This window comes from Chiloscyllium plagiosum, unplaced genomic scaffold, assembly GCF_037043375.1.
Source record: "Chiloscyllium plagiosum isolate Xiang-an unplaced genomic scaffold, Cpla_swu_hap1 HiC_scaffold_3, whole genome shotgun sequence".
NCBI classification, from domain to species: domain Eukaryota; kingdom Metazoa; phylum Chordata; class Chondrichthyes; order Orectolobiformes; family Hemiscylliidae; genus Chiloscyllium; species Chiloscyllium plagiosum.
Genome location: NW_028270141.1, coordinates 157,468,194 through 157,495,828, shown reverse-complemented (window position 1 = coordinate 157,495,828; position 27,635 = coordinate 157,468,194). Strand labels below are relative to the sequence as shown.

The 27,635-nt window shown below is 42.5% G+C and overlaps 2 protein-coding genes across 8 annotated transcripts in view; one reads left to right on the top strand and one right to left on the bottom strand.

The window, feature by feature from the left end:
- Window positions 1–27,635, top strand: part of aars2 (alanyl-tRNA synthetase 2, mitochondrial (putative)) — a 113,752-nt gene that overhangs the window by 59,987 nt on the left and 26,130 nt on the right. For 3 of the 7 annotated variants that reach the window (XR_015755074.1, XR_015755073.1, XR_015755075.1), the window contains exons 18-22: window positions 5,019–5,141; window positions 5,568–5,678; window positions 6,181–6,264; window positions 6,404–6,514; window positions 27,204–27,310. Coding sequence is in view for 3 of the 7 variants with exons in the window: in XM_087984613.1 (XP_087840739.1) it covers window positions 5,019–5,141; window positions 5,568–5,678; window positions 6,181–6,264; window positions 6,404–6,514; window positions 9,332–9,496 (594 nt within the window). In the remaining 4 variants the exon portion in view is untranslated. Of the gene's footprint in view, window positions 1–5,018; window positions 5,142–5,567; window positions 5,679–6,180; window positions 6,265–6,403; window positions 6,515–9,331; window positions 9,512–27,203; window positions 27,311–27,635 lie in introns of those variants that run through there. The other 4 variants (XM_087984613.1, XM_043687375.2, XM_043687378.2 and 1 more) reach the window with 2 other exon arrangements.
- lbr (lamin B receptor) overlaps window positions 12,357–27,635 on the bottom strand; it is a 101,798-nt gene continuing 86,519 nt past the window's right edge. The window contains exons 11-14 of the mRNA XM_043687384.2: window positions 26,253–26,421; window positions 26,052–26,132; window positions 24,433–24,555; window positions 12,357–16,798 (exon numbers count right to left, since the gene is read on the bottom strand). Of these exons, the coding sequence (XP_043543319.2) occupies window positions 16,638–16,798; window positions 24,433–24,555; window positions 26,052–26,132; window positions 26,253–26,421 (534 nt within the window). The 3' untranslated portion in view covers window positions 12,357–16,637. The remainder of the gene's footprint in view (window positions 16,799–24,432; window positions 24,556–26,051; window positions 26,133–26,252; window positions 26,422–27,635) is intronic.

Genomic DNA, 27,635 nt, shown 5'->3' with positions numbered 1-27,635 from the left:
GCTCTCGGTGTGTTCGCTCGCTCTCGGTGTGTTCGCTCGCTCTCGGTGTGTTCGCTCGCTCTCGGTGTGTTCGCTCGCTCTCGGTGTGTTCGCTCGCTCTCGGTGTGTTCGCTCGCTCTCGGTGTGTTCGCTCGCTCTCGGTGTGTTCGCTCGCTCTCGGTGTGTTCGCTCGCTCTCGGTGTGTTCGCTCGCTCTCGGTGTGTTCGCTCGCTCTCGGTGTGTTCGCTCGCTCTCGGTGTGTTCGCTCGCTCTCGGTGTGTTCGCTCGCTCTCGGTGTGTTCGCTCGCTCTCTCTCTCTCTCTCTGTGTTCGCTCGCTCTCTCTCTCTCTCTCTCTGTGTTCGCTCGCTCTCTCTCTCTCTCTCTGTGTTCGCTCGCTCTCTCTCTCTCTCTCTGTGTTCGCTCGCTCTCTCTCTCTCTCTCTGTGTTCGCTCGCTCTCTCTCTCTCTCTCTGTGTTCGCTCGCTCTCTCTCTCTCTCTCTGTGTTCGCTCGCTCTCTCTCTCTCTCTGTGTTCGCTCGCTCTCTCTCTCTCTCTCTGTGTTCGCTCGCTCTCTCTCTCTCTCTGTGTTCGCTCGCTCTCTCTCTCTCTCTCTGTGTTCGCTCGCTCTCTCTCTCTCTCTGTGTTCGCTCGCTCTCTCTCTCTCTCTGTGTTCGCTCGCTCTCTCTCTCTCTCTGTGTTCGCTCGCTCTCTCTCTCTCTCTGTGTTCGCTCGCTCTCTCTCTCTCTCTGTGTTCGCTCGCTCTCTCTCTCTCTCTGTGTTCGCTCGCTCTCTCTCTCTCTCTGTGTTCGCTCGCTCTCTCTCTCTCTCTGTGTTCGCTCGCTCTCTCTCTCTGTGTTCGCTCGCTCTCTCTCTCTCTCTGTGTTCGCTCGCTCTCTCTCTCTCTCTGTGTTCGCTCGCTCTCTCTCCTCTCTCTGTGTTCGCTCTCTCTCTCTCTCTCTCTCTCTGTGTTCGCTCTCTCTCTCTCTCTCTCTCTGTGTTCGCGCTCTCTCTCTCTCTCTCTCTCTGTGTTCGCGCTCGCTCTCTCTCTCTCTCTCTCTCTCTCTCTGTGTTCGCTCGCTCTCTCTCTCTCTCTGTGTTCGCTCTCTCTCTCTCTCTGTGTTCGCTCTCTCTCTCTCTCTCTCTGTGTTCGCTCTCTCTCTCTCTCTCTGTGTTCGCTCTCTCTCTCTCTCTCTCTCTCTCTCTCTGTGTTCGCTCTCTCTCTCTCTCTCTCTCTCTCTCTGTGTTCGCTCTCTCTCTCTCTCTCTCTCTCTCTGTGTTCGCTCTCTCTCTCTCTCTCTCTCTCTGTGTTCGCTCTCTCTCTCTCTCTCTCTCTGTGTTCGCTCTCTCTCTCTCTCTCTCTCTCTGTGTTCGCTCTCTCTCTCTCTCTCTGTGTTCGCTCTCTCTCTCTCTCTCTCTCTCTCTCTGTGTTCGCTCGCTCTCTCTCTCTCTCTCTCTCTCTCTCTCTGTGTTCGCTCTCTCTCTCTCTCTCTCTCTGTGTTCGCTCTCTCTCTCTCTCTCTCTCTGTGTTCGCTCTCTCTCTCTCTCTCTCTCTGTGTTCGCTCTCTCTCTCTCTGTGTTCGCTCTCTCTCTCTCTCTCTCTCTCTCTCTCTGTGTTCGCTCGCTCTCTCTCTGTGTTTGCTCGCTCTCTCTCTCTCTCTGTGTTCGCTCTCTCTCTCTCTCTCTCTCTGTGTTCGCTCTCTCTCTCTCTCTCTCTCTGTGTTCGCTCTCTCTCTCTCTCTCTCTCTGTGTTCGCTCTCTCTCTCTCTCTCTGTGTTCGCTCTCTCTCTCTCTCTCTGTGTTCGCTCTCTCTCTCTCTCTCTCTCTCTGTGTTCGCTCTCTCTCTCTCTCTCTCTGTGTTCGCTCTCTCTCTCTCTCTCTGTGTTCGCTCTCTCTCTCTCTCTCTGTGTTCGCTCTCTCTCTCTCTCTCTCTGTGTTCGCTCTCTCTCTCTCTCTCTGTGTTCGCTCTCTCTCTCTCTCTCTCTCTGTGTTCGCTCTCTCTCTCTCTCTCTGTGTTCGCTCTCTCTCTCTCTCTCTCTCTCTCTCTCTCTCTCTGTTTCGCTCTCTCTCTCTCTCTCTCTGTGTTCGCTCTCTCTCTCTCTCTCTGTGTTCGCTCTCTCTCTCTCTGTGTTCGCTCTCTCTCTCTCTGTGTTCGCTCTCTCTCTCTCTGTGTTCGCTCTCTCTCTCTCTGTGTTCGCTCTCTCTCTCTCTCTCTCTGTGTTCTCTCTCTCTCTCTCTGTGTTCGCTCTCTCTCTCTCTGTGTTCGCTCTCTCTCTCTCTGTGTGTTCGCTCTCTCTCTCTGTGTTCGCTCTCTCTCTCTCTCTGTGTTCGCTCTCTCTCTCTCTCTGTGTTCGCTCTCTCTCTCTGTGTTCGCTCTCTCTCTCTCTCTGTGTTCGCTCTCTCTCTCTCTCTGTGTTCGCTCTCTCTCTCTCTGTGTTCGCTCTCTCTCTCTGTGTTCGCTCGCTCTCTCTCTGTGTTCGCTCTCTCTCTCTGTGTTCGCTCTCTCTCTCTGTGTTCGCTCTCTCTCTCTGTGTTCGCTCTCTCTCTCTGTGTTCGCTCTCTCTCTCTGTGTGTTCGCTCTCTCTCTCTGTGTGTTCGCTCTCTCTCTCTGTGTTCGCTCTCTCTCTGTGTGTTCGCTCTCTCTCTGTGTGTTCGCTCTCTCTCTGTGTGTTCGCTCTCTCTCTGTGTGTTCGCTCTCTCTCTGTGTGTTCGCTCTCTCTCTGTGTGTTCGCTCTCTCTCTGTGTGTTCGCTCTCTCTCTGTGTGTTCGCTCTCTCTCTGTGTTCGCTCTCTCTCTGTGTGTTCGCTCTCTCTCTGTGTGTTCGCTCTCTCTCTGTGTGTTCGCTCTCTCTCTGTGTGTTCGCTCTCTCTCTCTCTGTGTTCGCTCTCTCTCTCTCTGTGTTCGCTCTCTCTCTGTGTTCGCTCTCTCTCTCTGTGTTCGCGCTCTCTCTCTGTGTTCGCGCTCTCTCTCTGTGTTCGCGCTCTCTCTCTGTGTTCGCGCTCTCTCTCTGTGTTCGCGCTCTCTCTCTGTGTTCGCGCTCTCTCTCTCTGTGTTCGCGCTCTCTCTCTGTGTTCGCGCTCTCTCTCTGTGTTCGCGCTCTCTCTCTGTGTTCGCGCTCTCTCTCTGTGTTCGCGCTCTCTCTCTGTGTTCGCGCTCTCTCTCTGTGTTCGCGCTCTCTCTCTGTGTTCGCGCTCTCTCTCTGTGTTCGCGCTCTCTCTCTGTGTTCGCGCTCTCTCTCTGTGTTCGCGCTCTCTCTCTGTGTTCGCGCTCTCTCTCTGTGTTCGCGCTCTCTCTCTGTGTTCGCGCTCTCTCTCTGTGTTCGCGCTCTCTCTCTGTGTTCGCGCTCTCTCTCTGTGTTCGCGCTCTCTCTCTGTGTTCGCGCTCTCTCTCTGTGTTCGCGCTCTCTCTCTGTGTTCGCGCTCTCTCTCTGTGTTCGCGCTCTCTCTCTGTGTTCGCGCTCTCTCTCTCTGTGTTCGCGCTCTCTCTCTCTGTGTTCGCGCTCTCTCTCTCTGTGTTCGCGCTCTCTCTCTCTGTGTTCGCTCTCTCTCTCTGTGTTCGCTCTCTCTCTCTGTGTTCGCTCTCTCTCTCTGTGTTCGCTCTCTCTCTCTGTGTTCGCTCTCTCTCTCTGTGTTCGCTCTCGCTCTCTGTGTTCGCTCTCGCTCTCTGTGTTCGCTCTCGCTCTCTGTGTTCGCTCTCGCTCTCTGCTCCATCTCCATCTATTTATTTATTCCTCCTCCTTCCCGTCTTCAGCGCATGTACAGTGAATGTTTTCCCAGCTAACATGATTTCTGAGGAAGGGTCACTGGACCTTAAATGTTACCTTTGCTTTCTCCCCACAGATGCTATCAGGCCTGAGTTTTTCCTGCAATTTCTGATTTACTTTTTCAAATTGTCCATATTTATTTTCATACTTTTCTTACAAGGTACCACACTTTCTTGATTTATGCTCCATTCCACAGTGTAGCTCCTGTTGGGGATCTTTACATTTTGCAAGTGACTTTTTTTCTTTGCCTATTTCTTACATTTACCCATCTTCTGAATCAAGATAATTTGTTATGATTGTACTGACCTCATTTCTTTGTTGCTCATGTACTTTTCCTTTCTTTTTATCGTTTTGACCTGTCAAATAACTTTAAATATTCCGTTCCCAACCTAGTTCTCACTGTGCAACCCAATCTCTGTAATGTCTGTCATTTCAAAGTTAAAAATCACACAACACCAGGTTATTGTCCAACAGGTTTATTTGGAAGCACTAGCTTTCGGAGCGCTGCTCCTGCATCGTAACCATTTGATGAAGAAGCAGTTCTCTGAAAGCTAGTGCTTCCAAGTAAACCTGTTAGACGATAACCTGGTGTTGTGATTTTTAACTTTGTAAACCCCAGTCAACACTGGCACCTCCAAATCATGACTATCATTTCAAACTTATTTTTATGAATTTATGTTGAGATTTCATCTGCCACCATACGAATACTCCATGTATTCAGAATAAAAGAATAATAATAGCAATTTTTATTTAAGCAATTGTCCTTATTCTTGATTATATTTGCTAGTACACTGTATCCACTCGTCACCTGCTGGTTTTCGTCATATGTACTTTTACGATTGCCTTGACTTTTTTGTTTCTAAATTTGTTTCTCACGAACCCTGCCCTCCCCCTACTGAGTTTAATAACCTTTCTGCAGTCCTGGCTATACAATTCATTGGTCTCTCTGTACTTCAGGTCAAGAAAGCCCCAATTATATAGCAATATCTGTCTGCCAAGGCTGAATACAAAAACGACAACTTCTGGGCTGGTCCTTGCCATTCTTGTCAATATTTATTCTTCCAGTGACCTTTTTAAAAAAGGTTTTTCTGTTCGTTAATATATTGCTATTTATCCTGTATTCAAACTGTTGCTGTGTTTGCTATGCTGCAACTGTGATTCCAGTAATTTTGAATTGATTGAACTGGTGGCAGGTGCTTGATCAAGGAGCACATATTTGGTGAGAACAAGTATAAGGAGGAGCTGAGATGGTCGACTTATTTGCTTCTGTGTGCCACAGGCTCGACATGTGGGTCGGGTTCTTGCTGAGGAAGTTGACTCTCTGACTGTGCGACTTAATAACGGAATGAAGTCATTGGTGGATTCACAAAGGCTGTCTAAAGAAATCGGTCAGTTAACAGACGTAAGTACCTTTTACATCCACCCAAGAGGGGAGGTAGGGGAACACTTACTAGTCAGAGGTAAATGGGACTGGGTGGGTTACTCTTCGGAGGGTCGGTGTGGACTTGTTGGGCCGAAGGGCCTGTTTCCACACTGCAGGGAAACTAATCTAAAAAAAAATCTAATCCTCCGACAATGCAGCGTTCCCTCTGCTCTGACCCTTCAATAGTGCAGCACTCCCTCAGCACTGACCCTCCAATAGTGCGGCCCTCTGTCCAACAGTGCAGCGATCCCTCGCTACTGGCGCTCTGACAATGCGGCACTCCTTCAGCACTGGCCTCGTGGCAATGTTGATCACTTAATTGCGCAGGCATTATAGAAGTAATGATAATTGCTTCTATGAACATGGGGTGACGGCATTGTGCTAATGGAAAGTTTGGATTCTCAGGTTGTTGATGGAGCTGTGATACTGCATCGAGATCGCCGACAGCTGCAGGAGAGACTCCGAGCTCTTCACCGAACTGTGAACACTGCCATTAGGAAACTGGAGAGCAGAGAGGTACCTGAGCTGGTTGGGGGGTGCAGACTGGAATGTTGCTGGGGAGGCACAAAGGATTATTTGAGGGATCTTTCCATGAAATATGTGTGTTGCTGACTACGCCAGCTTTTATTACCCATTCCTTATTGCTCTGAAGTTGAGAGATCCATTTTGCTGTGGGTCTGGAGTCACCAAAGGCCAGACGAGGTAAGGATTTCCTTCTCTGAGGGACATTAATGAACCAGGCAGCTTTTTACAATGATGATAGCTTCATGAGCCACCGTAATGACACTAACTTCCAATCAGGTTTTTTTTTAACCTGATTTTAAAATCCATGAGCTGCCATGTGAGATTTGAACCCATCTTCCCAGAGCATCAGCCTGGTCCTCTGTACTGCCACTACCAGAGGAGTATGTCTGGAAGAGGAAAGGGGGGAAAGTCCAGAGTATGAATTGGGTGGGCTCTCAAACATGGGCACATTCAGGACTCAGTTTCACACTGACCATGCACTCACTGTTTTCAGGCAGCTGAAAAAATACAGCATTTCCTGGCGAATCGATTGGACCAGGCATTGATTGTAGACGTGTTTCCTGTCCAGTCCATCTCGGTAAGTTACTGTCCTTTCCAGCTGTCTCCCTCCATGCCTCCAGCTCCCTCCTCACATCAGTCAGGTTTGCTCACACACGTTGCAGTTCTTGCTGCCTTCCACCAGCTCCTGATTGCTTTGTCAATCCTATTGGTTACAGATTCTAATGAAAATGGTGAATAAAGTCTCTGAAAAGATGCCTCATTCGTCTGTGATGCTTCTAAGCCAGCTGGATTCTGGGAAGATCTTGTGTGCATGTCAGGTCCCAAAGGTGAGTGACAGAACAAGGGAAGTCCTTGCCCTAACTGACATCACTGCAATAACCCCTTGTCCAAATCACTGAAAACCACATCCATTGCCTGCTGTCACTTGGGACGCTTCCCTCACCAGGTGTTAGGGGTTTCAATTCTCTCAATGTGACCAGATCATTCCCATCCCTTGGCCTTCCTCAGTTCAACCCCTCTGCTCACCCTGTCCCCACATACCCTTGTGGATACTTTCCATCATGTGTGGCACTTCTGCCATGCTAAATGGGATAGATTTTGCACAGAACTAGCAACACAAAGTGGTGTTTGGAAAAGACGAATTTCAAAAGACCAAGCAATGCCAGTCTTTAACCAATTTGATTCAGTCCATGTCAAATCAAGAAATTCTCAAGACACTAAAGACTCAGCCCTGACAATATTCCTGCAATAGTATTGAAGGCTGCTACACCAAGATTTGCTGGGCCCTGGCCAAACTATTCCAATATAGCTATAACACCGGCACTTACTCAACAACCTGAAAAGTTATGCTCCAAGATCTCTCTGTATATCATGAGAATGTAGAAAAATACAGCACAGGAAGAGGCCCTTCACCCATGATGTTGTGCTGAACATGACACCAGATTAAACTAATCCCTTCTGCCTGCTCATGGTCCATATCCCTCCATTCCTTTCTTATTCATGTGCTTATCTAAATGTCCCTATGTATCTGCATCCACCACCGTCCCTGGCAGCGTATTCCAGGCACCTACCACTGTCTTTAAAAAAGATACTCCCCTTACTACTCCTTTGAACTTCTCCCCTTTCACCTTAAATGCATCCCCTCTAATATTAGACATTTCAACTCAAGGGAAGAAGATCCTGACTGCCCCCTCACAATTGTATAAGTTCCTATTAGGTCTGCCCTCAGCCTCCACCACTCCAGGGAAAATAACCCTAGCCTGTCCAGCCTCACCTTATAGCTCATACCCTCTAATCCTGGTAAACCTTTTCTGCATCCTCTCCAAAGCCTGCACATCCTTCCTGTAGTGTGGTGATCAGAATTGAGTGCAATACCCTAAGTGCAGGCTAACCAAACTTTTATAGAGCTGCAGCATCGCTTCCTGACTCTTGTACCCAATGTCCCAACCAATAAAGGCAAGCCATACACATGCCATACACCGCCTTTACCATCCAGTCAGTTTGAGTGGTCACTGTCAGGGAGCTGTGGGCTAAGATCCCTCAGTCAATCAATGCTCTTAACTATCCTGGCGTTTACCAAATGCTTTCCTCTTGCATTTGACCTCCGAAAATGCAAGACCTCACACTTAGCTGGATTAAACTCCATCTGCCATTTCTCTGCCCAGCTTTACAAGTGATCTGTACCCTGCTTATCCTTTGACAACCTTCCTCACTACTCATAACTCCACTCATTTCTGTCATCTGCAGACTTACTAATCAGACCAACTACATTTTAATCCAAATCAAATAGTATAACCCCATCATAGTGATTTCACCTTTCTTATTCCTGAGCTGTACCCATATTGCCTCACTGGATGAGCTCTGAATGGTGTCCTCTTTCATTACATGTGTGACATTCTCCCTAATTAGCAATGCAACTCCCTCCCTGTCTAACACACCTGAAACATGAAAACCCTGGAACTTTGAGCTGCTGAGCCTATCCTTCTTTCAACTAAGCTTCTATAATGGCTACCGCATTATGGTCCCATGTACTAATTCAGGTTCAAAGCACAACTGTCTTACCTATTGAGCTCCTTGCATTAAAATAAATACACTTCAGACTGGCAGTCCCACTATGTTCCATTAACCTGGTTCCCTCTATTCTTCCTATTTGACTTACTTGACTTAACCTCTACTTCTCAATCACTGCACATGCTGACCTACTACTGGGGCTTTGACATCCCTACCATATCCCCCCCGCATCCCCACAAACCACTGCCAAACAAATTAAAATCATCTTGAAATGCACTAACAAACTTCCCTACAAGGATATTGGTACCCCTCCAGTTTAGCCACAAACTGTCCTTCTCCAGGTCACTCCTGTCATAGAAGAGATCCCGGTGATCGAAGATATTTGAAGTTCTCCCTCCTCCACCAGCTCTTCAGGCATGTACTCAGTGGTGTTACCTTCCTATTTATGGTCTCATTTGCACATGGTACAGGGAGTAATCCTAAGATTACAACCCTAGAAGGTTCACATTTCAACTTTCTGCCTAATTCCCTAAATTCCCCTTGTAGGACCTTACCCTTTTGTCTATGTTATTAGTACTAATATGGACCATGGCTGCTCACTCTTGTCTTTCAGCATCTCCTGTGCCCACTAAGAGGCATCCTTGACCCTGGCACCAGGGAGGCAGTAACCATCCTGGGATCTCACGCTACCATAGCAACACCTATCTGTGCCCTTGACTATAGAGTCTCCTTATCACTGCTGCTCACCTATGTTTAGACCCTCCCTGCTGTACAACAGTGTCAATTGGGTTGCTTTCTCCTGAGAGGCCACCCCCGACCCTGCCAAAAGTATCCAAATTGGTACACAACAGCAGCAGAGTCATGGGAACATCACCATCTTAAGTTTCTCTTCAAGAAATTCACATCCTTGACTTGGAAGTATACCATTGCTGCTTCAGTCAAAATCCTGGATCTCCCAACTTTTATTGTGAGTGTACCAAATGGGCTGCAATGGTTCAAAATAACAGATTTCCCATCTTCTTCAGCGCAATTCAGGATGGGCAATAAATGCTCTTCAATAAATCAATTTTTAAAATTCTCACCTATCCCTTTCTTTCTTACCCCCACCTGCCATGTGCTCTTTTTCTTGATAGGACTCGGTCAGCAGCCTCTCTGCATCAGATTGGGCTCTTGCCGTCTGTGGACAGATGGGAGGGAATGCTGGAGGTTCTAAAGTTGTCGCTAAGGGAATGGGAAGCAGCTCCAACCTGGAAGAAATTGTAAAACTAGCTATAGAATATGCAAGAAATAAAATGTAAAAATGAAACCTGAAATCTTCATGTGTGAGGAACATGTTTAGAACTTCTGCAAGTCCCTTGCCATTTTGTGGGGATTGACAATGCTTCCTTTACTTCCAAGCAGAATTGTGTTTGCCTGTCAATAGCTCCCACTGCTTGATTTAGGAATGTTTAAGACATGGAAGTTATTGTAACTGGTTACCACATCATAAGCGAGTTGGTAAAATTTTCCAGTTATGAGATTAATCTCATTGAACGTTGTGAAAAGGGATTATAAATATTTTCTATCATGATTGTCAGTTTTAATAGTTGGCAGTGCATTCTGCCTGTGGAGGTTGTTTGTGACTCTCTGGCTGGCCGTCTGGAAGAGGCGTGGGTTGGTGTATCCTACTGGGAGAGCGGCTTGTGTAAAGATTTCTGATTCGAAGTTAATGTTACACACACAAGCATGCATTCTTTTGACCAATTCACATGAAAAACACATTTTTACTTGCTGAAAAGTGCTTTGTGCTATAATACAAAGCCTGGTCCTGAAACACTTTCTCTCGATTAAATATTTAGCTGATAGTAATTAAAACACAATTCATGGTAATTGAGTGGACTGTAATCACTACCTCGTGTAAATTTAGATGAAATTAAATATTAGAAGCAGGGGCTGGTGTAGATAATATGGCTTTTCTAGCCTGCCTCACCATTCAACTAAGGTTGTGGATGATCTGCCCAGGCCTCGAATTCTCTTAATAGTTCAAAAATCCACCTATTTAGCATAGCCAGGGCTCAAGTTAGCTTCGGTTATCAAGACAGTAAACAAAGATTCCTGTTTCCTCTACTGACTGGCAACCCAAGTGCTCTCAGTATTATGGTTGAGGAAACAACTGAGGTTTGGCTGTTGCATCCCATAGGCAGTTTATCTGTTAATACAAATGATTAGTCACCAAGAATTGAGTCACATGGTTTGCAGTATTAACTTTCAAGCAGCTTTGAAAAATTCAACTCTAAAAAATGCCAAAGTTCATAAAGGGAATATTTCTCAGGGAACTATTCAGCTTTCTATGTAGCTCTTTCATATAGTGCACCCTCTTGCGTAAAAAAAGGGGAAGTGGGGAAAAAGAATTAGGAATTGTCAGCATATCAGTGGAAAATGATGTCATGTTTAAATGCGGAGCAGGGCAGACACACAGTTGGTCATTTCTAGATTTTGAGGTGCTAATATTGGATTGGGATGGGCAAAGTTAAAAGTCCACCCAATACCAGGTTATAGGAGAGAGAAAACTGCAGAAGCTGGAAAAGCACAGCAGGTCAGGCAGCATCTGAGGAGCAGGAGAATCGACATTTTGGGCATAAGCCCTTCATCAGGAAAGGGCTTGAGGAGCGGGAGAATCTATGTTTTGGGCATAAGCCCTTTCCTGATGAAGGGCTTATGCCCAAAATGTCGATTCTCCTGCTCTTCAAATGCTGCCTGACCTGCTGTGCTTTTCCAGCACCATACTCACAACTACAAGGTTATAGTCCAACAGGTTTATTTGGAATCACTAGCTTTTGAAGTGCTGCTTCAAGTGGTTATGGAGCAGAATCTTTATAGCAACAGGATTGCAGTGTCATGGAATGTACTATTAAACAAATTTCGCTTAAGTTTAGAATGACCATGTTAGTTTCAGTTCCTTCATATGTAAACCCAGAAATTCTTTTAGTTACATTCTAAGCTTTTAACAGGAGATGTCATCTTAGCTGAGATGATGCATTGAAGGTGTGAAGTTAAAGTCTGTGTCTCAATGTTAGGTCAGACTGATTCTATTTCTAAAGTGGGAGTTACAGAATCTTGCATGTGTGTGTCTGAGTGTTATGAGGTACAAGTCTGTGAGCATATGAGAGAGGGTCTGCATGTGTATATAGTGTAACCTGTAATGTGACATGAATCCAAGGTCCCAGTTGAGGCCATTCCCCCATGGTTACCAAGCTTGGTTATTGGCCTCTGCTCAGCCACTTTGCATTGTTGCCTGTTCCAAAGTATGCCTTGGAGGATGGTCACCCAAAGGTCTGAGGCTGAAAAGACCTGGGATTTATATATGAAGGAACCAAAACATGGTCATTTTAAAAGATGAAAGACTTCAGCTAAATGTTACGTTCCACTGCAATCCTGTTGCTATAAAGTCTGTATTTTATGATTCTGCTCCACAACCACCTGAAGGAGGAAGCAGCACTTGGAAAGCTAGTGATTCCAAATAAGCCTCTTGGACGATAATTTGGTGTTATGATTTTTAACTGTCATTTCTAGAGGATCTATGGTTCATAAACAGAAGGAGCAACAACCTGCACCATCGATATTTGTAAACCTTTTGTATTAAGGAAGAGAATTGATTACCTGTGATAACTGCTTGAGCAGGAGGAAAAAAAAACTAGTAATTCTGAGCATTATCTCATTGCTAATAAGCAGCCATGAAAAAGTGCTTGCTTGAATGGCAAAGTCTGAAACACAGTATGACTGCAGGGCAGGAGTAGAAACCTAATAAAAAATTCATTAAGAATGCAGCATGAACCAGACATCTCAATGCTAGTGTAGGAGATACTTAAATCCTTTCTTTTCAGGTTTTAGGACAAGCAAGCAGCAATTTCTTAGAAGCAAGCTAGCTCAAATGTCAGGTCACTGCAGTTACTTACTGCTAATTAGCTATTTTAAATTTGATGAATTATGAAGTTTCATTTAACCCTCAAACAGGTTATGGGGTCAATCATTTTGCGACTTACAGCCCATCTTCTGTTTCTTTACACTACACTAGCACATTTTAAATGTCATTTCATTGGTTGTAAAATGTTGCAGTTGTGGCTAAAAAATATTTCCAAAACTATATATTTTGTATGTCAAAATAAAGACAGCACAAGCTTTAGTGAAAATCTTTATTTCAGCCAAAAAAAATAGAAGGAACTTCACTTTATTTGTACAGTGCATTTTTTGCAAGCCATAAAATCTGATGATTGTTACACAAACTGTCACAAAAACAATGAAAAAAACCTTACCCATCAAAACAAAGCTATTTACAATATTGCCTCAATCTCAAACAGGACTCCGAGGCACTGCAATTTCATTCAGAAAAGCTTAGCTACAGTGTTTTGAGCCAAACAGATGTCCTTCTAAATAGAATCTGTACATATGGGTGAACTTGCTATCTTTTCTTCAATAGCAATGCATGAAGAAACCAAAGCTGTAATGTGAACTATCAGAATTTAAATCAACCAATTTCTATTTATTTGACATTGCAATCAGAAGGCCTTCAATCTTTGCAATCAATGATTTATTGCTGATCAAATCAGCTGTTATGGTCTGGGACTAGATTGGTCTAGATAACATTGAAGCAGACAACCAAGATGCTTCCTGTGCAACCTTTATTTCAACCTGAGTGATTGATTAATGTTTTAGAATCTAGGATTATTTTATATAACGGGCACATCAAGGGTTACTTTAGTTACGATCCCACAATACAATTGGCTCATGCAGACTCAAAAATAAATTGTACAGATTTCTAGAAGGATGTGGCACTGAATACCAAAGAAGGGATTTTTAAAATCACAGAATCCCTACAGTGTGGAACCCTCCAAAGCACATCCCACCCTATCCCCATAACCCTACATTTCCCATGGCTAATCCACCTATCCTGGACATTATGGCCACCGAGAGGAAACCCATGTAGACACAAGGAGAAATGTGCAAACCTGAGTCACCAGAGTGGAATTGAACCCAGGTCCCTGGCTAACCATCTTGCTGCCCCCTTAGCATTGCTGAACAATGAATGTTACACTAAATGGATTACATTGAAGTCAGTTAAATCCATCTGAAATACTGAAATTCTTTTCATACATAAAAATATTTAATCAATAAAGCTACATTTATAAATCAAGAATACATCAAATTTACCTTTTGTAAAACAAAATCTGATTTTCAGAAGTTCAACATTTATATCAAAAAATAAATTCTGAGAACATATACAACTTATACAAAGGAAGAGTCTTTCTGTTAGTCTGGTGAGGTAGCAGACAGCCTGTAGATCTTGTAATGTAGGCTTAGGCTATGGTAACTATGGGGTTTTTTTTCCCCTTCACATTTAAGTCAATGGCAATTTTTATTCAGGTTGTGCACCATATTATTTATTAATACTGATTGTGTTCCTAACTATCAATAGGGCATTTAATGAAACACTGGTCTGGTAAATTCTGCCTGCTGATGTGACAAAGTCCCTTCTGATGTCCCACCAATATATCCATCATTTTAGGTTTGCACCAGTGGAAATCCACATTTCAACTGTAACTTGTCTTTATTTAAAGTTAATGGACTGCAAGAAATTCCAAGGTATTGGTTTTGTATTACTGGTAAAACTAGTTCATAGACAAACTGGATAACTAACACAAATTCTATAAAATTATTGCCTGCACTCCAGGAAAATTGAGGCTTCATGGAATCCCCAGCCCACCCTTCAGCTATTTATCCCTAATGTTATTAAAGAAAATCAGGGCATCTCCTTCATTCTGGAATCACGGGTTTCCAGTTGGACTACGGTCAAAGTATAATTTTATAATGAGTTAAAAATCAATGTGATACTTTACCGTATGGACTTGTATTGTTTTGTCTTGACTTCTGGCTCTGTACTCAAAAATTAAACCATTGCTGAAAAAATGTACAGTTGAAAGGTACTATCAACGCTATCAACGCCTGAAATTCCAACAAAGACAGCAAGCTAAATAAAGTGGACTTTACAATCAGACATCATCTTCCAATTTTAAAAACATCAATTTTTTTACATACTAAAATGTGGAGGTGCTGGTGTAGAACTGGGGTGGACAAAGTTAAAATAACACAAGACCAGGTTATAGTCCAATAATTTATTTAGAAGCATTGGCTTTCAGAGCACTGCTCCTTCATCAGGATAGCAAAATGTATAGCAAAAGATCACATTGTCGTGCAATAAAATTATATATTGAACAAACAGACTTAACAGCAGTCTAGGTTTGTTCAAAATATCATTTTAATTGCATGACGCTGTGATCTTTTGCTATCAATTGTGTCTTATGATCCTGCCTTACTAGTTACCTGATGAAGGAGCAGCACTCTGAAAGTTAGTACTTCCAAATAAACCTGTTGGACTATAACCTGGTGTTGTGCAACCTTTATATCCTAAAGGAATCCAAATCAAAGATAAAAACAGGATTCAAGGAACCAAAGCCAGAGTATTGGAAATGACAGCTCAGATTGGTAGAAAATGTGGTGCACCTGAATTTTCTAAAGCCGCAGGATCAAAACTTGTCGTCACTTGTGTCTGGGCAAATAAACACTTTCCTGCACTGAATAAATAGAAATGCTGAAGAAACCCAGCTGGTAGCATCTGGGGAGAAAAAGAGCAAATATTGAGTACTCTTCCTATGAGTTGATTTGGTCTCAAAACATCAACTTGTTTTTCAGTCCACAGATGCCAGGCCTGTTGCATTTCTCTGGCTTTCTTGGTATTTGTTTCAGATTTCCAGCATCTACAGTATTTTGCCTTTATACTTTCCTGCACTAAATGTTTTTGATGTGGTTGAAGATTTAACCCACCCTCAGGCTGCCAGCACTGGAAAAAAGTGAATGCTCTAGTTATCAATTCTCTGGCTCATTTCAGTAAACCTTTCAGTGCCATTGAAGTATTTACAATATCCATGAACACTATTTGTCTTCATTTAAACAGACTTCACGAAGTTTTGTGGAGGATAAATCATGAGCCTTCCTGTGTATATTCTTCACATAAAAAGTAGCACTGTGACTCAACCAGAAACAGCAAGGCATTTGAAGAAATCTAGAGTGGCTAAATTACTTTGGATCCCTGTTCTAAAGATGTCTCTCAGTATAAAAACTGCATAGGTCACTATAATCAGAAAAATTCAACAAAAGAAGAAAATCTTGTAATACACAATGGAATTTTAACGTACTTTAAGGTTTACAATCTAGAAGTACTTCCTTAAAATGATAATTATCCTACAGAGCTGTAAAGGTTCCAGGTTCTCAATTATTCTATACTCCCAGATGGGGATCTCTTTTAAATATTACTTCTGGGGAAAAGAGATATGAAGGGAAACAGAGAATCGAAGGCGGAGCATTGCAAAGATCTGGCAAGAATCCATTTGGGCTGAACTTGGACTATGCACTATCAAATAATCTGAATATCATGATTCAGGATAGTTGAGTGGGCAGATAGAGAAAGAAGGAAAATGGATAGGGAAGAAAGGAATAACCAAAATGGTGATTACAATATTCACATTTAGTTATAGCCAGTTAGGTAACAGTTCTTCAGTTCCCTATCCTGACTTTCTAAAAAGGTGAATGAATTACAAAGCTTCAAAATAAAATTACAAACTAAAGCAACTGGCCAAAGTATCCAAAAAGAGATGGGAAGTGGCCATTAATTCCGGTAGTTTAATTACTTTTTCTTAAGTGGGTGAGGGGGAAATTTGCAATGTTTTGCAATCATGACAATTTGAATAAAGATTCAAAACTATAACATGCATCACGCAGGACCTGTCTTGATTAATACACAGAAGAATCAACAAGTGAACAATAGAAAGTCTTAATTTTCTTTAAGACAGCTAATGTTTAAACAGGAGATGTTGTAAACTGCTATGAGGAACACCAATGATTTTATAACCATCCTTAAACAGGTCTCAATATAATCAGCACATATTTCATAAATACCTGAGAGAAGTGAACCCTTTTGTGAAGTGAATATCACATCAAATCTTTAAATAATTAACCATGTTTATAGTTTAGTCTTTACCAGAGTTACTTAACAATACCAGCACAAAACATTTGTCTCTCAAGCTATCCTGTTCCTTCCATCAAAGAAACAAAAATGTACTACAAGGAATATATTTCAAATGTTAAAAGAATCTGCCGGAGCATTGCGTCGATAGAAAGGTTACGTACTTTGTTCTGCTGTAAATACGTGGCTAGCTATGAATGAAGTTTTTCTTTTATAAAAAGAGGCAGGGACAGGGTCAGGGTTATAACAAAAAAAAAGTATAAATACTTTTAAAAACAGCCAGCCTCATGATTAAAATTGGATGAATACATTAGCATTTTCTTCAAAACACAAGTCACAATAATGTGCAGAGGCATGTAATCTAATGGGTGTAACAGACTTGCTCAGTAGATGTATGGGAAGATTCGGTAGCGGACCTGCTGGCAATACTTATTCCAAGCCACACCGTACTTCTTCCTGCACTGACGCTCATCCCTGGCTTCACGGTGAATAAGGAGGCAAGTTAAGTAAATTATGTAGAAATACGGAATGATGTTATTGAACCCTGTGAAAAGAGAAAGAAGTGTCAATCTTTTTAAAGCAAAGATCTGTTATAGCTTCTCAAATTGAAATCTTGTTTCTCTGTAAGTGTACTTGCTACTTGTTTTGTGCTAACCATGTGACACAGACCAAATGATTGTCTGTTTTTCAAATTCCCATTCTCAACCCATATTAGTCAGTGAAGATCTCTGTTAACCTTCCACACCAGGCATTTCACACACTCTGCACAACGTCTGCGCCCCATCAGATCTCCTTTCTACATGCACTAAAATTTGCTCTTTCTCCCTTCTCCACCACAGTATTTCACACTTAGTAACTTCCCAAGTCTTTATAATGATGCAAAATAGAAACAAAGTGCTAGGGAAGCACAGCTGGATTGGCAGCATCTATGGAGAAAGAAACAGATTAACATTTAGAGTTTAATGACTGGAATGCAATACTGAATTGCTCAACTTTTGAAATACCATGGCCTGGATTTCGCACTCAAATCTTGTTTCTGCTCTTCTGTTCATTTCAGAGGCAAAAGCAAGCAGTATTTAAGCCCTCACATGACATCCAGTTGATAAATAAATATTACAGGAGTGCACAGATGTCAGTCATAATGACTGTGCACATCCGGAACTCTTAGCAAGGGTTTTATTTTACGCAGTGTGTTCAGTTGGAAAAATGAAAAAATCCCTGTATGACTGAATAAAAACTGTAAATCAAAGATCTAGGCTCTGTAGTCCTGCTATTCTAATTGTGAATGGTGGTGGACAATGAAATAATTCGCTGGAGGAGTAGGGTCCACAAGTCTTCCCATCCTCAATGATGCAACAGCCAAGCACATCAAAGTAAAAGACAAGGCTGAAGTATTTGCAACAATCTTTAGCCAGAATGCCAATTAGATAATTCATTTCAACTTTCTCACGTAGACCCCAGCTTCAAAGTTACCATTCTTAAGTCAATTTAGTTAACAACAAAATATACAACAGCACAGAAACAGGCCCTTTGGCCCACCAAGCCTGTGCCAATTCCTAATCCTGATGTAGACCCACTACTTACAGCCCATACGTGGTATTCACCTCACATTCATGTATTGATCAAGATATACCTTAAATGTTACTAATGTGTCTGTGTCCACCACCTCCACTGGCAGTGCATTCCAAGCCCCACCACCCTGTATGAAAATATTTCTCCACACCTCTTCCCCAACGCCTAGAACCTCTTGCAGTTGACCTTTCCACCCTGGGAAAAGGTCTCTGACTACCAACCCGATCTATGCCTCTCAAACCTTTGTAGGCTTCTATAAGATTGCCCCTCAGTCTCCATCTTCCCAGTGAAAACAATCTGAGTTAACCCAAATCTCTTCTCATAACTAAAACCTTCCAAACCACGCAACGTCCTGGTAAATCTTTTCTGAATCCCCTTCAAAGCATCTATATCTGGTAATGTGGCAACAAGAACTGCACGCAATAATCTAAACATAGTTTAACTCAAGTTTTGTACAGCTGTAACATGCCAAATTTTATATTTGGTGCCCCGGCCAATGAAGGCAACTGCGCTATATCTATTCTTGGCCACTTTGTCCACCTAGGTTGCCACTTTCAGGGATGTGTGGATCTGTATGCCCAAAACCCTCTACATGTCAATGCACCTAAGGATCCTGCCATATATTGTACCATTTGCATCTGAATTTGACATTCCAAAAATGCATCACCTCGCATTTTTCCTGATTAAACTCTAACCAAATTTGCAATCAATATCTCGTGATATCGTTTAACAATCCTGCTCACTAGCTGCAACTCCATCAATTTAGGTGTCATCTGCAAACTTACTAATCAGATGACATATTTTCCTCCAGATCATTTATATAACAAACAACAAATGTCCCAGCACTGATCCCTGCAGAACACCACTAGTTACTGATCTCCATTCCAAAAAGCACCCTGCCACCACTACTCTATGACCAAGCTAGTTTGATATCCATCAAGTCAGGTCGGCCTGGATCCCATGACACTCTACCTGCCTGCATGATGTACCTTATCAAAAGCCTTAGTAAAGTCCATGTAGATAACATTCACTGCCCTTGCCTCAAATCATTCTTATCACCATGTCAAAATACTCAATCAAGTTGGTGAGACATGACCTTCCTCACAGAAACCCATGCTGCCTAACACGAACAAGTCCATTCGCTTCCAAATGTGAATAAACCCTGTCTCTCAGTATCTTTCTCCTACAGCTTCCCCCTACTTCTGCCAGGCTCATCAACCTCTGTTAATTTGGATTATCTCTGTTTCCCTGCTTAAACAAAGGAACAACACAGGCTGTTCTTCAGTTCTCTGTATCCTGTTTGGCCTCAGTTGAGATTCCAAAGATTTTTTTTTTAAGGCCCCAGCTAATCCCTCCCTTGCTTCCCACAGTATCCTGGGATAGATCTTGTCTGTGGACTTGTCTACCTTAATGTATTTCATGACACCCAACACTTCCTCCTTCATTACGTTGACCTGCCTGAGTATTTACACACCTTTCCCGAACCTCAGCAGCCCTCATGTTCCTCTCTTTTGTGAATACCAATATAAAGTACTCATTAAGGATCTCACCCATTTCCTCTGGCTCCACACGTAACCTCCCTCCTTTATCCTTGAGTGGGCCTAATCCTTCCCTCGCTACCTTCTTGCTCCTAATATATCTATAAAACGCCTTGGGATTCTCCTTAACCCTGCTGGCCTGCGTAGCCCCTTTTATCCGTCCTAACTCCCCATTTGAGCTCCATCTTATTTCACTATATTCTTCAAGGACTTTGTCTGTTTTCAGTTGCCTAGACCTTAGGTATGCTTTTTGTTATTGACTAACATATAGAACATAGACAAGTACGGCACTGAACAGGCTCTTTGGCCCACGATGTTGTGCTGAGGATTATTTCTAATCCAAAACAAAATAACCTAACCTATGTATCCCTCAATTCACTGCTGTCTATGTGCATGTCCACCAGTCGCTTAAATGTCCCTAATGACTCTGCTTCCACCACCACCGCTGGCAACACATTCCATGCTTTCACAACTCTGCGTAAAAGAAACTGCCTCTGACATCTCCTCTACACCTTGCTCCTAATATCTTAAAACTATGACCCCTCCTGCCTGAGGAAAAGTCTCTGACTACTGACTCGATCCATGCCTCTCATTACCTTGTATACCTCGATCAGGTCATCTCTCTTCCTCCTCCTCCTCCTCCTCCTCCTCCTCTCCAGAGAGAAAAGTCTGAGCTTAGTCAACCTCTCTTTGTAAGACAAGCCCTCCAGTCCAGGCAGCATCCTGGTAAACCTTCTTTGCACCCTCTCCAAAGCCTCCGTGCATGTCCGTGGTGTAGTTTTGTCGCCTTGTCTGTTTGGCAATGTCACGTAATTGTACTGATGTATCCTGTGTGCAGGCTGTGAGTGTGGACTCCATCTGAATTTCAAGGTTGTAGCGCCTGCTGTAGAGTTGGTGCACAAGATGTTTGAGAAGTTTACGAGAGGTGCGGTGGCAAAGTCTCTCTGCGTAGTCTGTGTTGTAGGTCGACCTAAGTGGGTTCGTGATCCGTAATCATTTTGGGATCTTTCCTGCTTGCCTGCAGAAACTTGATGTCTGTGTCGATATGTGCAATCTTCTTGGAGATCCTCTCCACTTTAAGCCAGCGGTTAGTGGTGTTGATAATAGTCATGATTCGGAGATGCCGGTGTTGGAGTGGGGTGTACAAAGTTAAAAATCACACAACACCAGGTTATAGTCCAACAGGTTTAATTGGAAGCACACTAGCTTTCGGAGCGACTCTCCACATGCACACATATTTTGTGGGGTGAATTTGTACTTGCAGAGTTACATTGCACTTTGCTCAAAAACTGCATGAATTTATGTAAAACTCTGTTATCTCACTTTTTAGATTAGAATCAATCTAAACATCAGGTCATAAACAGAGAACACAGGGGGCCAACACCTTCAACATATTGTCTAGCTATCACCATTGTTAACAGCTAACCCGAGAATGCAACTTTAAAAAAAGGTTTTGTGATTTACACACAGAATACAGTGATAGTTTCACTTCTTTCAACAGATGAAAGGCTTAATAGACAATCAATATTTCAATGTATAATTTCAGTTACATCACACTGCAAATTTTTGCTATAAATTCTGTGTTACGATCGAGCCCTCCACTATCACCTGATGAAGGAGCGTCGCTCCGAAAGCTAGTGTGCTTCCAATTAAACCTGTTGGACTATAACCTGGTGTTGTGTGATTTTTAACTTTGTACACCCCACTCCAACACCGGCATCTCCAAATCCTGGAAAACATTTCACATTCTGGCACCAGGTGCTTTGTGGCAGCAAATTCCACAGGCTTGCCTCTCTTGGCAAAGAAATTTCTTATCTCAGTCCTAAATAGCCTATCCCATATCCATAAACATAGAACAAAAAGCACAGAACAGGCCCTTTGGCACTGACCTGTGAACTGATCTAAGCCCATCCCCCTACACTATCCCATCATCATCCATATGCTTATCCAAGGACTGTTTAAATGCTCCTAAAGTATCAATAAAATGCTGTGGGATTCTCCATAATCCCGCTTGTCAAGGGACATTTCATGGCCCCATACTGCACTCTTAATTCCGTGTTTGTTATTTTCTAAGTGTTTTATACTCTGGGTGCCTTATTTGAATTCAGATTCCTAAACTTTACATATAGCTTCCTTTTCTTTTGGACTAACTAACTTTTCAATATCTCTTGTCATCCAAGCTTCCAGAATTTTGCCACCTGTTTCTTTTATCCTTACAGGAATGTGCTGGTCCTAAAGTTTGGTTGACTGATCTTTAAAAAGACTCCCATATGGCAGATGTGGAAATACTCTCAAACAGCTGCCCCCAATCTAATTTCTCCATTTCCTGCCTAATACTGCTGTTGTAATTAGCCTTCCCCCAATTTAACATTTTGACCCGAGAACTAGTCCTGTTCTTTTACACAAGTTAAAACTTAAGGAATTATCATAGAATCCCTACATGATCACTGTTCCCAAGATGCTACCCCGCTGAAACTTCAATCAACTATCCAGGTTCATCTCCAATCCAAGATCTAATACAGTCCATTCCCAAGTTGGGCTATCTACCTACTATTTCAAGAAAGCCTCCTGAATACACCGAGCAAATTCTGCCCCAAAGACTTTGGCACAAAGAATATCCCAGTGAATATTGGAAAATTAAAAATCACCCACTACCACAATGCTGCCTGTTTTCACATCTTTCCATAATTTTCTTACATATCTGTTCCTCTAATAACTGGTTGTTATAATATAACCCCATTATAGTGACTACACCTTTCTTATTCCTAAATTCTACCCATTAGGGCTCACTGTGTGAGCCCTCCAAGATGTCTTCTCTTGTACAGCTATGAAATTTTCCTTAATCAGTAATCATGATGTGGAGGAGCTGATGTTGGACTGGGGTGGACAAAGTTAAAAATCACACAACACCAGGTTATAGTGCAACATAGTTCCAAATAAACTTGTTGGACTATAACCTGGTGTTGTGTGATTTTTAAACTTAATCAGTAATGCAACTCATTCACTCCTTTTACACCCCTATCACATCTGAAACAAATAAACACTAGAGCCTTGAGCTGCCAATTCTACTTTTCTTCTAGTCAAATTTTGTAATGGCTGCCACATCGTAGTCCCGTGTACTAATCCAGATTCAAAGTACATCTGCCTTATCTGTTATACTGCTTGTGTTAAAATAACACAAGTCAGACTGTTCACCCCACTGTGTTCACTAATCTGGCCCTGCCTTTTCTTCCTACTGGATTTACTTAATTTAGCCCCTCTCTTCTCTTCAAACAGTCCACATGCTGACCTACAACTCCGGTTTCCATCACCCTGCTACACAAGTTTAAACTTTCCTAAATGGCATTAGCAAAACTCCCTGTAATGATATCGGTGTCCTTCCAATGGTTGATAATGGTTTCATTGTCATCTTTAAACTCTTAATTCCAGATTCTTATTTGATTTCAAATTCCACCATGTGAACCTGGGTCTCCAGAATACTACACGGATTTATTGCCTAGCAATAGTATCACTAGGCAGTCACCTCCCATTGTTGGCTTTGTTGCATGAGGTCAGAGATTAACTGGGTCTGTATTCACTAGTTTAGAGGAATCAAAAGGGATGTTACTAAAATTCTGACAGGACTAAACAGACAGGGATGCAGGGATGACTATTCGTTCCCCTAGCCGAGGTGCCCAGAAGAAGGATTCAAGTGTACACAGTATGCCATGTCACAATGTATTTGAGAAAGAAATCCTTAGATTACTAGATACCAAATCAAGGTGCTTGGGAGACAGCAGGGTAGATAGTGGATCAACTTTGATCATGCTGAACAGCAGAGCCAGCTCAATGGCCTGAATGGCCTACAATTTGAGATAGGTTTTTAAAACTGACTCAGTCAATTATCATCCTCTTAGCCTACACCTGATCATCACCGTGATGGGAAGAATCCTTGATTGTGCTGTCAAACAGCATATGCACAGTAATTGGTTCACTGATGCGAATTTTGGGTTATGCCCAGGACATCCAGCTCTTGACTTCATTACACCTTTCGTTCAAACATAGGGAATACAGCTTAGTTCCAGAGGTGAAGTTGATGTCAAGGTAGCAGTTAAGAGACTATAGCATCAAGGAGCCCAAGTAAAACTCAAGGCAATGGGATAAAAGCAAAATACTGTGGATGCTAGAGATCTGAAATAAAATCTCCAGAGAAGTCATATCATCCTGGAAATATTTCATGAAATATATTTATTGTAAAAGAGATTTTAAAAGTCTCTCCCATTTCCAAGATTTCCTCAAGTTTGCAATGAAGGAAGATGCCAAAGTAGCATATCAAATGGTAAATCATTAGCACCCAAGACCACCCAAAAAACTACAGCTTGTGCTGGACATCTGCCTGAAAATTTGAGACATCAGCTTGTGGAGAAGAGGATAAAATAGGGTCTGGTAGCCATTGACAAGTCTCCATTTTCCTAACTATCAGTTTGGATTACCAGGTATTTATCATCAACTCTCAAAGATGCAGAGAAAAAGAAAACCAGATAGAAATGACTACAGGGAAGCAGAATCATGCCTAATTTTCCTTTAGCAATTCCTTTCTGTAGGGCCTGACTGTAGCAGCTAGCTAGCTCCACACTATGCAATGTTATCATGGAACAGAAAATAGGCTGGTGTCTTTCTGTCCAAACCCTGCTCTGTAGAAATGACCACCTCCTGCAATTCTTTTCCAGTAAATACTCTTTTCTTTCCCACTCTATTTACTCTTGGGATCAGAAGTATTTTATTAATCTTCGTGACAAAGATCTTCCAATGTTTTTCTCTCAATTCCTTTCCAAAAGAGCCAAGCACCTTAAATGATCAACAGTTAGTTTCATATGAGTTGCTCTCTACAATATAATATGGCATCTGAAAAACTAATATGCTTCACAAAGTGCCTGGCATTCTACTTAACCCTCAAACCTTCAGTTCTATTTCCCAACCAAGGACTCAGCAACTTCAGGAAGAGGATAGCAACTTGATTGATGAATCTCTCACTTCGGTTCCTCAATGCAACTTAACCAAATTTTTGATGCAGCAGTTTCTTACTTACCACAGGGCAGAGACCAAGCCAAAGCCATGATCAGATCACCGAGGTAGTTTGGGTGACGGACAAATCCCCACCATCCAGAAACAATCAGTCTCTTCCCTGTTGCTGTAGGAATAGTTTTTAAATCTGATGGGAGAAAGAAAATGTAACAACGTAAAGAACACTTTTGTTCTTGTACAAGATTTGTAAGTAAGTGTAAGGTTATTCATTTGACCAACAAAGGATAGATTCGGATTTTTTCTAGACGGTATAAAGTTAAATACATTGGATGTCCAAACAGTCTTGGGGGTTCAGTGGCATAGATCTTAAAAATGTTTCAAACAGGTGTGGAAAGTAATCAAGACAGCTAATGGAATGCTGGCTTTTATGTCCAAAAGACTGGATATCAATGCAGATGTTATGCTGCTAAACAAAACCCTAGTCAGATCCCACCTAGAGTAGAGAGCGCAGATCTGGGCCCCATACCTTAGGAAGAATATATTAACCTTGGTTGGAGTACACGATAGGTTGACAAAAATGATACCTGGACTTCAGAGTTGAAGTTAACTGGATAGATTATACAAATTAGGCCTTTTTTCTCTAGAATTTAGAGATGATCGATAAAAATCTTCAAGATATTAACAGGAAAAGACAGAGTAGATAAAGATGAACATTTTCCACTGGTTGGGGAATTGATTTAGATTACTTACAGAGTGGAAACAGGCCCTTCGGCCCAACAAGTCCACACTGACCCTCCGAAGAACAACCCACCCAGAGCCATTCCCCTACATTTACCCCCTTCACCTAACACTACGGGCAATTTAGCATGGCCAATTCACCTAACCTGCACATTTTTGGACTGTGGAAGGAAACCGGAGCTCCCGGAGGAAACCCACGCAGACACGGGGAGAATGTGCAAACTCCACACAGACAGTTGCCGAGGCAGGAATTGAACCCGGGTCTCTGGCGCTGTGAGGCAGCAGTGCTAACCACTGTGTCACCGTGCCACCCTAGACCTAGGGGGCATAGTCTGAGAATTGGGCCAGACCATTAGGAGAGGTGTTAAAAAGCACTTCCATACAAACAAAAAAGGCGGTAGATTTTCAGAACGCTCGTCCAAAAGCTGTTGATGTTAGATCAGTTGTTAATTTTAAATCCAAGTCAGATAAATTTTTGTTCAGCAAGGGATTAAGGGACATGGGCCAAAGATAGGTATATGCAGTTAGGCCACAGATCAGCCATGATCTCATTCAAGTTCATCGGCCTATTCCTCCTTCTATATTCCTACGGTGACTATTTAGCCTGTCTACTTCTGCTCTGATTTTCCATGTATAAATTTGCTTCTTAAAGCCCATGAATTGGGAGCGATAATAGGCCACATATCATTCACTTCTGAGGAATGTATCATTTGAAATACAAACAGATCATGCAAGCTGCAAACTACTGTAGGGAATGACACACAAATACGCTGACATTATATTAAAGCTTTATATTGAATATGTAACAAACCTAAAGACGAGTGAAGTATTTTTGTGTCACAAATAAATTATTGCATTTACAATAGCACACATTGTTGGAATTGACAGTGCAGCTTCTTCAAAAAACACACACGCACTGACTCTTGAGACACCCTTGGTACTTACTTGCCAGTTTGGGATCATGAGGATTCCTTCTGAAAGCATTCTTTTGTGAATTCGCTCCTCGGAATGTGATATAACCAACAGCTGTAACATAACCAACATCGTCAACCATGCAACATATGACAGCTGGAACACAGTGGTAAATAATGCACCGTATTCTGCATTTGGTCACTAGAAAGCAAAAAGTTCTCTAAATGTTCTTACTATTGAGTGCAATGATCACAAGAGCTGCAGGCCAGCTGAGTTCATTCGGATGATTAACCAGGTAGAAAGCCTGTAGACTGTATACAAATGGTACCCAGACCAGATCTCCAAATGTCAGCATATATCCAAATCCATCATGCACAATATCCATGGTGGTCAGAATTGCTGCCTGTGTTAAAAATCAAGAAAATGAAACTCTGGAGATGCATTAATCCTGCAATCTGAAGAAACGTTCAACATTAATAATTTACACCACGTTCCCCATTCCAAGAGGATAGGCATGTTCAGTCTGCACCCATTGTCATTTAGAAGTACAAAAAATGACCTGATTGAAACATGCAAGACCCCAAGGGTCTTGACAAAATGGACACCAAGCGGCTGTTTCCTTGAAAGAGAGGAGAACTAAGGGACATAGTTTGAACATGAGGTGTCGCCTATTTAAGATGACAATTAAGTGAATGCTTTCCTTTGAGGATTGTTGAAACTCTCTTTCCAAGAGATGGAGCAGATTGGGTCACTATACTTTTTAAACCAAGTTAAATAGATTTGTTATTGACAAAAGAGTCCAGAGTTATAGGAGACTATACAGGAATGTAGAGTTGAGGCCACAAACAGATCTAATAAAATTACAGAGCACACTTGAGGGGCTGAATGGCCCAATCCTGCACCTAGTTTATATGTCAGTATGTCTCCTTGCTGGGACAGGAGTCGAGTTTCCAGGCCTTAGCAACCTTTCAAGCTACATGAACTTACAGCAGGTGCTGGCAGAAGACCAAACGTCTGAAAAGCAACCCAGCTGAGCAAAGTCGTATCTTAACCCAGCAATCAGACAAACACACTTTACAAGCAATAAGCTGCAAGGATGGGATGTACTGCAGAATATGTTTTGGCCTAACCCAGGGCACTGAGGAGCAGCCCTTCTCATCCCATCTTTTTCATATTCATTCGCAGGTTGTGGGCATCACTGGCTAGGTCAGCATCTATTGTCCATCCCTAATTGCCCTGAGGCAGTGAAGAGTCAACTACATTGCTGTGGGTCTGGAGTCACATTAGTCCAGGTAAGGATAGCACTTTCCTTCCATAAAGAAAGTTAGTGAACCAGATGCAGGTTTTTTCTGACAACCTATATGGTTTCATGATCATCATTAGATTCTTACTTGCAGATTTTTATTGAATTCAAATTCCAACATCTGCCATGGCAGGATTTGAACCCAAGTCCCCAGGACCTTACCTGGATTTCCAGGTTAACAGTCTAGCAATAATACCATTAGGCCATTACCACCCCTGGCAGCAGATAACAGCAACCATCAGGGATAAAATTAGAAACCTTCAAGTTGTACTGTCTGTTCTGCTAGAACACGCATCTCTTCAACACAAATTTGC